Source organism: Cariama cristata, unplaced genomic scaffold (assembly GCF_000690535.1).
Source record: "Cariama cristata isolate BGI_N322 unplaced genomic scaffold, ASM69053v1 scaffold8858, whole genome shotgun sequence".
Lineage (NCBI taxonomy): Eukaryota > Metazoa > Chordata > Aves > Cariamiformes > Cariamidae > Cariama > Cariama cristata.
In genome coordinates this window covers 13764-25221 of record NW_009631631.1, presented here as the reverse complement: position 1 = coordinate 25221, position 11458 = coordinate 13764, and the positions used below count along the sequence as shown (strand labels likewise).

The 11458-nt window shown below is 38.3% G+C and overlaps 1 protein-coding gene across 1 annotated transcript in view; it reads left to right on the top strand.

Annotated features, from left to right (window-relative positions):
• The window catches only part of ASMTL (acetylserotonin O-methyltransferase-like), a gene marked incomplete at its 5' end in the record, with an annotated part of 22144 nt that overhangs the window by 4046 nt on the left and 6640 nt on the right, over window positions 1–11458 (top strand). Inside the window, 4 exons of the mRNA XM_009706032.1 lie at window positions 1414–1475; window positions 3581–3689; window positions 6934–7360; window positions 10378–10540. Coding sequence (XP_009704334.1) covers window positions 1414–1475; window positions 3581–3689; window positions 6934–7360; window positions 10378–10540 — 761 coding nt within the window. The remainder of the gene's footprint in view (window positions 1–1413; window positions 1476–3580; window positions 3690–6933; window positions 7361–10377; window positions 10541–11458) is intronic.

The window sequence follows — 11458 nt, the reverse complement described above, 5'->3', positions numbered from 1 at the left end:
TTAATGTTATCATGTAGCACTGTCCTTTTTTTTTTTTTTTTAAGAAACACCAACTAAATAACTCTTAGCCACCTCCTTTCTGAAGAATGAGATGTGATGAATCCTCTAGTCATGCTTCTGTTTTGTGGAGGGAGTACAGAAAAGGAGCATTGCTTGTTTCATCAGTTAACATTGTAACTCGGCCATCTCCTAAATAGAGGATACAAGCAGCTTGGTAGTTTTTGGAGTTTTGCTCTGTAAGTCTATTTTAGATTTTTTTTTTTCATTGATGACTTCGGCTGAATTTTTCATCCTCTGTGGTATGTTACTAAGTTAAAAGTAGTCTGAAAAAGAAGTGATAGCAGCATATGTTATTAGTAGGAGATTCCCAAAGGAGTTAGTCTGGCAAGAGATTTCTAACAACTGTTTTTGCTTGAAATCATGCCAAGTTCGGGTAGTTCAAAACCACTAATTTTTTTTACAGAGCTTACTCTAACACATGCAAATGTTTTGGGTTTTGGTTTTTGTTTTGTTTAAGTTCAGTAGGTCAGTTTCTTAATCATGGATATGAAAATGTAGTTTTTAGAACTGCTTTTAATTTTGTTCTATATGAACAAGAAAAAATGTGTATTTGCATATATCAGACATGTCAGATTAAAATTTTCACTTACTGTTTCATCTTACAGTTAATTATGTGGAATCTTGTGGGGGATAGGAAGAGTGCGGGATGCTTCTGATCACATAAAATAATAGCCTGGCTAATCTCTGCGAGACTTTCTTAATTATTCTCTTCAAAGATTGAAGTTCTCAGGCTATTTATTATACTTCCATTGCTTATAAAGCCCTCAAAATTAATCGGCCACAGTGTGGTGGTCTGGAGCTACTACGAGAGCAAGCACATGAGTTTGGGGAAAGAGGGAATACAGGCTCTTTTCCTCTCCACTGCATCTGGGATCCCTGGGGGCCAGTCTGGATGAAATGAGTACAAAAGTTCTGGTTGCCTATCACTTGTTTAGTCAAAGTTGCATCACCGAGCTATTTACTGCCAGCTTTCAGTGAAGATGCCTGTAATAGCAGTGTTTATGCTGACTGGCTTTTTCTTATGCATTTGAAATAGTCACTTCTCCCTACATACAGTAAATAAGCTGATACCATGGACTACTTTTCCAAGTTGTGGACATCAGTATAAGTGAGATTTTGGAGACTTTAAATGACTGCATCTCTTGATAGTACTTTTTGTTTTGCCAATGTTTTTTCACCTATATTGAAATAAAAAATAAAATATATCTATTTAGGATACATGCCAGAGCCATCAAGTGATGTAGTAATGTAATGATCTGTTTCTCAGGCTGTAGTAACATAATCACATAGAACATTTTTGCACATGACAGATTTCATAAAACTGTTGCTTAATGCACATTTTTTCCCTGACAGGTTGAGTGGGAAAGAGCACAGTGTTTTCACAGGAGTCGCCATTATACATTGCAGCAGTAAAGGTACATGTGCCATTTTATTAAAACTTCGTAGTTTTCCTTAAAAATTATTCTCGTAAGGATTTGTACAAGTGAAGAAACAGGATGGAAATTTTTCATAGACAGTCTGAATTGGCTTCCTACTCAAGATGAGAATTATCTTTTCAATATATAAATTAAAAGCTCCCCACAAAAGCCAACCTTCTTACTGTATTTAGTTTTCACATAAGGAGGATGACAAAATACAATAGACTTTAGAAATATTGTCTCTGAAAGCTATGGGACTAATTAAAAGACCAGTGTAAATTGTGGGAATATTCTAAATGAAATTCAAGTAAGGCGCTACAAACTGGGACTGAGCAGAATCTGATCCATATTAACACTATTCCTGTGCTCTGTTTACACTAGCTGATGAATACAGGCAGTTGCTGTATCTGTAGTTACTTTGTTTTTCAGTAAAAAATGGAAGCTTTAGAGCCCATTTTTAGGGGATGAGTAAAGTAATGGCTTAATGCCTCAGACTGTTAATGAACTGTAGCGAGCAATACATCAATGTTCTTTATCAGATAATTTATATAGTAAACAAGCAGTTTTTGAGAACTGTACCCTTAATATAATTTGAGGAGTGTTAGGTTAGAAGGACTTCCTCTGATAATTATGCCAATATTCTTTTAGTGGAACTTTTGCAAGGATCATTTCTCTGAAATTTCACTGGGTATAGTCTTTCTGTAGACAAATTATTTACAGTTTTTCATCTTTACTGGAATGATAGCTCTTAACTTTTGTAACAGAAATAAAGTCAGCAATCCAGTACCTTTACTAATATGCTACTACAGTAGAAAGAGCTGCTGCAAAAGAAATAAAACATGTTTTCAAGGGGTTCCTGTGAGCAATCCAGCAAGAATAATAATACCTTTTAATTGTTTACTCTAGGAAGAAAGTCAAAGTGCACACAACTGTAGTACTAGTGCTATGATAGCATGTCTCACCTGAAGTTTACAAATTTAAGCCACATCATATTCAGGTCAATAAAAATACCATAAGTCTGCATATTCCCCAAGTGATGAAATCAATGGCAGAGTTTTCTAGAATACATTTTTAGTTTTAGTTTATAATTACAATGCTGTTGTTAAGTACCTTGTAATAAATGACATATTTATTACAGATGGAATTTTCATTTTGTGGTGATTGTTTTTTATCAATACTGAAAGACATAGTAATCTGTCTTCATATGCAACAATTTTTTTATTTCATCTGGGTCATTAACTGTTTTTTCAATACTAATGTGGTTAGCAGTTGGTTAGTATTCTTCCCTTGATCTGTACTGTGGATCTTTCTTACTCCTCCTCAAGAATTTCTGCTGCTATCAGAACAGAGGTAACAGGAGGTGCTGACCTTGGTATTTATAGAGAAGAGTAGAGAGAACTAATAATCTATAACATGCATGCTCATTTGTGCAAGGCTGTTTCCTTTTGAACATGTTTTGGAAAAGCCTCTGTCAACAATGATGCCAGATTCAGTATGTACCACATGCAACAGGGTCCACACCCCAGTGTGCAGTACTTTATTGCGCCTCTGGCTTTCTGTCAACCACTTCTAGACACAGAAGTCTGAAATAATCTTGTTATTTCTTGAGAGATGATGTGAAAATGACACTCATGGTTACAGATGGGACTGCTGGATGCCTGAGTCTGCAGTGCAGATGCACATTCACATTCAAGCATTTATAACGGTTGTGTGTTTATGATGTGTTGTTAAGAGTTCTTTGACAATAGTCATAAAATTAGGAGGGTGTTTGTACCCTTCTTTGTACTCAGTGATGGATGTGTATGCTAGCAGTCTATAAATAGTTCTGCATAGGCACCATTAATTTAAGAGTGCATCCCACACAGGGAGACCAACCTGTTAACCCCAGGATAGGGCTGCAGCAGTTGAAAACGCAAGCTTTTACTTTTGGAGGGAAGTTGAGTCCACTGTCCCTAAAAAGCATTATTAGTCACTTCATACATCTGTGTAGCATCTTTCATTTTTCCCAAGCATAAACATCAGATGAATGCAAAATAAAACTGAGATGTTATGCTCTCTAAACAACAATTTCTGTTTCTAATAAGACCTCTTCCTTTCTGTAGATGATCAGCTAGAGACAGAAGTCACTGATTTCTATGAAGAGACTAAAGTAAAATTTTCTGACCTGTCTGAAGAGCTCTTATGGGAGTACATTCATAGCGGGGAGCCAATGTAAGTAAGACCATGAAGCTATCACACAGTACTTGAGAATAGGCCTTAGGGTACATTATTAGCCACCAGGATAAAACATTTTGTCCTGTGTTCTGTGAAATATTGCAGAGTATATGTGATAAACGATAGCATGGGTGATGCAAGGTGGGTATTCTGTTCCTCTTGTCTAAAGCTATCATTCCTCCAGTGAGCTACCCTAACAAATCTGAAAAGTGAAGGCTGTTGAAATACTATGGATTTAGAGCGAGCACTCATGCAGTATAAAATTACCTGTCTGTTAAGAGAGGCGTTCAGGGAGCTTGGATACCTGAGGCAATGGATAGTTCTCATTATAAAACAGGTGAATAGAGTGAGTATTGGATAATCAGTGTATTGGAGAACTTTATTGAAAGAAGCTAGAACTTGGTTTATTTAGTTTATCAAAATCGCACTACTCTGATGCAGGAAATGCCAACTTAATTTTCACTTACTCTTGTGGCCAGCTTATATGTGTTCCTATGGCATAATTGTCTCTTAGTGTCTGGGTTTACACTACCCTTGTTATATACTAGTTAGTTACAGACAACATTGATTCCATAGAAGAAACAGGATGAGAACAGAATGCCTAACTATTCCTAAGATGAAGTTGACTAGATTGTTTTAAAAACAAAAAAGAAAAAAGTACTTATTTGGACACAACAAGGGAATGTTTTTGACTTTACAGAATTTGCCTTTCCTTTGTGTTAGCTGAAGCTTAGTGAAGGCAAATCAGGCCATAGTTAGCACTATGAACTGCATATCTGGTGATCTGTGGTGAGCTTTTGGCTCTGACTTCAATTCTGACTGTGTAAGAATATAAACAGTGGAGTTTTTTAAACTCATTTATGCTCTAAAACAATACAGTCATGTTTTACTGGGGAAAGAGGAAGCAGTGTAGACTTCAGATTTATTTAAGTGCTTGTGTGTAAATGAGGCATACTTTCTGAACATGTAAGGTTCCCAACTTATTGAAGAGCCTGAAGCTAAATTATTATGCAGAGAAGAATATTTTGGAAAGAATACAGTTTGTAACAGAAATTCCTAGTTAGGCTTTTTGAATGTGATCTTTAGTATGCAGCTGATCATAAAGTTGCAGTTTGAAGGAGAAATGACCATGGATTTTTAGGAAGAATGTCAGGTTGAAAAATATCTTGGAATATTCCGATTATTTTCTCTGGAAGAAAATGTGCTTTGGCAGTGCTGTGCTGCAGCAAAATGGCTCATGAGCAGCACTGGGTAACTCTCTTCATTCTGCTAAATGGGGTGTGTGACAGCAAAGATTTCTCAGGGACCAAAGGTTCAGAGAATGTATTTCATTACTCTCTGGAGCAGAAGCCAATCAATCTTCATTCATATAATCAAGAGGACAGGAAGTATTTGCTCTGGTGTTGGAAAGGAGCTGCTAAATATGGCGTCCTATAAATTTTGCAAAACAGTAAGGAGAAGATTCTCATGGAGTTTTTTGGTTGGTTGGGGTTTTTTGTCCCCTCCTCCATGGCCTCCCATACTGGCTACTGGTGTTATAAATGAAGCCTTAAAGTTAGTGCTATGTTAATGAAAGTATCCAGTTACAAAAGCCAGTCAGATTAGCCTGAGCTAGTTATGAGAGCTGTGTAAATACTGATATATTCTAGGTTTTTAGCATGGAGTACACTTGTTGAAAAATCAATGGCACTGTTACTAACCACATAGCCTCATGCTTTTGGACTAGAAGCTGTAGCTATAGTAGAGAATCCTACTCAGGATCCAATGCCAGAATTTTAAGTTCTGTATAAAAATGAACAAGATGTGGCCAACTGTGTTAATGTCCTTGCTGGCAGTATGATACCACTACTTTTGATGGTCACAACATTTTTTGCCTCCCTGTCAGCATATGCCAGAACGACTTCATCTACTGGACTGCTACTTTGTTTAAAAATGAAAAGACTTTTTAGTCATTAGAACATTCCTAATTTAGATGGTGTAGGCCTTAAGTATGTTACAAAAGAAGGAATAACTTAAACAGTGACAAAGCTATACAGTGGTGCTTAAAATGCAAGATGAAAGGAGAAGCCCCATTCCATAGTTTATAACAATTCAAAAATCCCATTTGCTGGGATACTGATTCCTCTGTTTCTCTTAGGAAACTATCTGAAAGGGAATCCAGAAATAAATTCTAAAATGTAAAGAGCTGGTTCTGATCAAATCGTAAGATGAAAAATCTGCAATCTTCTTTGTGTAGTAACCTTCTTTCCCAAGTAGTTTGTGTAATTCCATGCTATCTGAAGTTAATAGATCTGAGACTGACCTTTGGTTTCAAAGCTTGCCAACTTAGGCTTTCAGATTCGGGTGTTATCATGTAGTAAGCATACTTCTAACTGCCTTGTTCCTAAAATGTGAACTGTAAAATTGTTGGGTCTATTGCAGTTTATCTGCCTGTATGCATTTCCATTCCACACAGTGGAATTTGCATATTATACCTGAAGACAAATTAGATTTCCAAGGTCACTGTCTGTGAAAATACATTCCTATGCCAGATTACTAGTATTACCATGACATCTAATAGCACAGTGTCTGAACCACAATGCTACTTATATCTCAGAAGATTACACAAGAATTGGATAGGGGTGAATGGGATAGTAGTAGATTTTGTGTTTGAATAGGTTGTTCCTCCCCAAGAAAGTCCTGTCTTCCTGATCCTCATTTTAGATAGTCCTGTGACTGAGATCTGCAAGACACGCACTAAAATTGTTTAAGTTCTAAGATGTCTTCTTCAGTGTAAGCTCCTTTTGGAGCTAATGTTTTCCTGAAGGCCCTTCAGCCTCTTGTGGAATACAGCTAGGGTCAGTATACAGCTGAGTGACCCAGTTGGCAATGTTGGTCTCAGTGACCTTTGCTGTTGCCGTTTTGGTAGCCAGGACTTGGAGAATGCTGACTGACCTATGGCAACACAATCTTGACTGCTGTTAGCTGATGGACCTCCTGCTTAGGTGACTATGGCACTTGGACCATCTGAAGTATAAAGACCTTAGGCTACTCACCCTTAGTAGAAATACTGATCCTTATATTTATCCTGTGATTTATAAATTGAAATGTTGAGCCTAACTAGTAGATCTAATCTACCTCTAACTTGAGTATACTAGTCTTTATTCCAGACTCTGCAGTACTGGTGGATTATTTGTGTTCTGTGCTACCTTTACGCTTAACCTTAATTAGATATATGCCGTTTTTGCTTGCTTTCCCCCAGGGACAAGGCTGGTGGATATGGAATTCAGGCCCTTGGTGGAATGTTAGTTGAGTATGTCCATGGAGACTTCTTGAATGTGGTGGGATTTCCTCTGAATCACTTCTGCAAAAAGCTAGCAGAATTGTACTATCCACCCCCTAAACACAATGTACAACATAAAAAGTATGACTCTATCCCTTCTGTGGACACTTTTGAGAGCCTAAGTGATGGAGAAAGTGAATCTTCAAATTTCACAGAGCATAAAGGTGCTAGTAAGTTGGACAGCGGTGGGATGTGTTCCTCAGGAGCTATTTACAATTCTGAAAACAGTCCTAGTGCCAGAACTGATTTTATGGTACCTTTGGAAAATCAGAATGGAGTGTTGGAAAGTGCAGTGAAACTTCCACCTAAAATTCTAGAGCTGATGGATGGTTTTAGAGCTTCAAAGGTAAGGGAAAAAATAAAAACTACTTGTTACATTGCTGACTGATATGATTGTCTCATTGGAGTTCAATATATAGCAGGTAATGTGAAATATTTGAGCTGGGGTAAGAATGTATTAATAATTACTGTAAAAGGACCACTGAAGTACCAGAGAATCTGAGATAGATGAAATTTCTGGTGCAATGCTAACATTGGTTTTTTTTTGGTATTTGCTTTTATCTGTTCTATGAAACTTCAATTACTCCTTTCTTTTTACTCATCGCAAGAGCACAGTGAAGCAGGAAGTTACTTTATATATACTCTGCAAAGAAAGCATTTAATATGGTTAACTTATCTGAATTAGAACTGTGACAAGAATTGTATATGTTATATTTCTTTCCTAACTTTTAATGCTTAGCATTAGAATTCTGTGGAAGATCTTAATTTTTTTATTCCCTGTTAATGAGATTTTTTTCTAGACTCTGTTTCATGTTCTAGGTATGTTTAGCTGATAATCTCCATGTAGTATCTGATGGAGACACAGACATGAGAGCTTACAAACAGAAGGTCATATTTATGTAGCAGCCAAGTGATGAGAAATAAGTAGCTGGACATTTTAACTACTACCAGGTTTTCTACTCACAATTTCAGTGTAGTGAAGACAATAGTGAAGAAGGTGAAGGAGCAATGAACACTAGTCATTCTAATAGGTTGCTGATCTCCATCACATCATTCATGTTTTAGGAAGATGTGAAAAAGCTGATAAAGTAGCAGTGAAATGACAAACCTGGAACTAAAGACATAACAAATGTGAAGGGGGATGGAGGGAAACAGGCAAGACAGTGGACAATGGTTGCTGAAACAGGGAAAAGTTGTATTTGGATCTGAAGATCTCCATCACATCATTCATGTTTTAGGAAGATGTGAAAAAGCTGATAAAGTAGCAGTGAAATGACAAACCTGGAACTAAAGACATAACAAATGTGAAGGGGGATGGAGGGAAACAGGCAAGACAGTGGACAATGGTTTTGCTGAAACAGGGAAAAGTTGTATTCGGATCTGAAGGAAAACCATAGTGTAGTCACTGTAGATCTGTGGGCGTGCTGCCTGCAGGCGTGCAAAGTGGTATTGAGAGATTTGGAATAAAGCAGCCTTGAGATTGTTGCATTTGTGAACTTCCTTGTGTATCCATAGGGGGTGAGTTTTGATGTATTTGAATGGGTGAGATGATGCTTATTGTTTCTTGAATTTAAGTAAAAACCAAAAAGTGGAGAATCGTCGGGATTTTGTTGTGGAGAATCATCAGCATTTTGTTGCATGTTATGTACAGTGTTTACAGTGATGTGTTGCTGAATTCAGTTTTCTGCAGTGAAAGATGGTGGAGGCTGTAAATAAAAGCAGAAGCTTTCCTTTCCCACTAACCCAGTGTAAAGTCATAATATGAAATGCTGGGTTTTTTGTTGAACTTGTGGGAAATTTTTTTCCTCAGGGCTTGGATCTTTGTAAAATTAATTACTAGTTGTAGTGAATGCTTCCTGTGATCTGACAAAACTGATCATCTCTCCACTTGTAGAATAGGGTTAAGAGCATAAAAGCATTTAGGTTTTGAGTGTTGCTTCAAGGATTTTCAGAGTGAAATCTCCCGCAGGTGAAGATGTTGCCACCTATTTTACTCTGAACAGCTGCTGTTGCAGAACAGGAGGGGATCAGGGTTAAATCATACTTTCTCAAACTTAATATGTTCTGAATTTGCCTGAAGTCTGATCTGTACTCAGACCTTTGGGTTTTTTCCTTTGACTCCCTCCTCCTCCTTGAACTGAGAATTACAGAATGGTAGAAAGAGTGAATTGGATCAGCCAAGTTTTTGACCCTATCTTCTCACTTTCTCTTTCCTGTTCTTATAGTTTCCAAGTGGTACCAGTCCAAAGGTTGGGCAGGTCTTGGAAGTCAAATGGTTGTAGACTAGATCCCATTGGCTCAGTATTGTGAAAGCCTGGATTATAATAAATCCCAGCTGTACATTCTTATTAGAATAACAGAGGAAACTGTAAAAAGAGGATGAAGATGGTAAAACATAGACACACAGTAGCAGACCTTCCTCTCAAAGTTAGTCTCTTTTTTTTTTCTCCATTTTGATTTTTATTAAACAGAATGTCAATCCCTTTTTTCCTTGACTGCCTTTGAATTTTAAGTACACCATAGTTGCCTGCAGTTGCAAAGAAATGGAATGTGAGATTGCTGTGTGTGCTTCCACTCTTGTGCTCTCCAGAAGTTCCTTGGTTTTAGGTGTTTTAACTATTTCAGAATAACGAAACTGCAGTATCGCAAGTGAATTTCAAATGGAGAAGTATATATTATCACCTCATTAACTTTCCTGTCTGGTTTAGTTAGCATATCTCTACAAGTTCAGTTAAGTCTTTCAACTTAGACAGCTGCATTTCCCATGGGTTTTTCTTCACCATCAGGCAGTAGCTCTTCTCTTCCCTATTCCATGTGTACACATCCTATTAAGGTGTGCATGTAGTACAGTTGTGCTCTGAAGTTTTACTCTTTTTTTTCTCCTTAATTTTTATTAAACAAAGATCAATATTATAGCAACTGAAGCTGTTACACTGCCTTAGTGGAGCTTTCTGGTTCCTTATGTTTTGGGTAAATCAAATATAATTTGATCTTTTGGCATTGGTTCAGATGCTTAAGAATGTTTGACCTTATGGAAGAGTCTTATAGATAGGGATATGCTAAATATCTGAACAAAGAGGTGGTCTTCATACAAAATCTATGGGCTGTGTTCCAGAATATTTTGAGTTCCCTTCTCTCCCAAACACCTCTGTTCAAAATTCTCTTACTTAGCTAAGATAGTGAAACCCTCTGAGAGGGAAGGAAATGTATCACAGCAATTTTTAGGAGCTTTGTTATTGTGTTGCATTTCTTAAAGAACAGTAGTTGTGTAGAATAATTCTAGGCAAAAGCTACAGTTCTTTTGTTTCTTGATTGCAGTCTTTTAAAAACACAGCATGCTAACAACTTTTTTCCTACATGCAGGCTCTGTTTGTAGCCTCTAAGCTGAAGATGTTTGATCATCTTAAAGATAAAGGTCCACTGAAGGCTGTGGATATTGCAAATGAGGTTGGAACCTCTGTGTGTGGAACAGAAAGACTCCTTGATGCATGTGCTGCTCTTGGATTACTGGAGAAAACACCACAAGGTGACTAATTTCTTCTCCCCCAAAATGCATATAATACTGAAAGACATGCAGGACTGGAAGAGATGCTTTGAAGGTCACAAGGTCTGACTTGATATTGTGGGTAGCTTGGATTTGGGGGAAAGGGGAATGGATTGTTGCTTCCTTGCTTTCATTATTAGTAGCTGGAATTGTTACATTTGGGGGCAGGCTTTATCAAAAGAACACATTCAGGTCTCCTTTGAGGAATCGTTAGATTGCTTTTGCTCTCTGGATATAGTACTGACCAAATTTCTAAGAAAAAGTTGCATGGGCAGTCCCAGGGAGCAGTGTAATAGCTCAGGTGTATCGACGGCACTTGGGTCACAACAACCCTGTGCAGCGCTACAGGCTTGGGGAAGAGTGGCTGGAAAGCTGCATGGCAGAAAAGGACCTGGGGGTGTTGGTCGACAGCCAGCTGAACATGAGCCGGCAGTGTGCCCAGGTAGCCAAGAAGGCCAACAGCATCCTGGCTTGTATCAGCAATAGCGTGGCCAGCAGGACCAGGGCAGTGATTGTCCCCCTGTACTCGGCACTGGTGAGGCCGCACCTTGAGTCCTGTGTTCAGTTTTGGGCCCTGCACTACAAGCCCTTGAGGTGCTGGAGCGAGTCCAGAGAGGGGCAACGAAGGTGGTGAAGGGTCTGGAGCACAAGTCTGATGGGGAGCGGCTGAGGGAGCTGGGGGTGTTTGGTCTGGAGAAGAGGAGGCTGAGGGGAGACCTGATCGCCCTCTCCAACTACTTGAAAGGAGGGTGTAGCGAGATGAGGGTTGGTCTCTTCTCCCATGTAACAAGCAATAGGACAAGAGGAAATGGCCTTAAGTTGTGCCAGGGGAAGTTTAGATTGGCTATTAGGAAAAATATCTTCACTGAAAGGGTTGTCAAGCACTGGAACAGGCTGCCC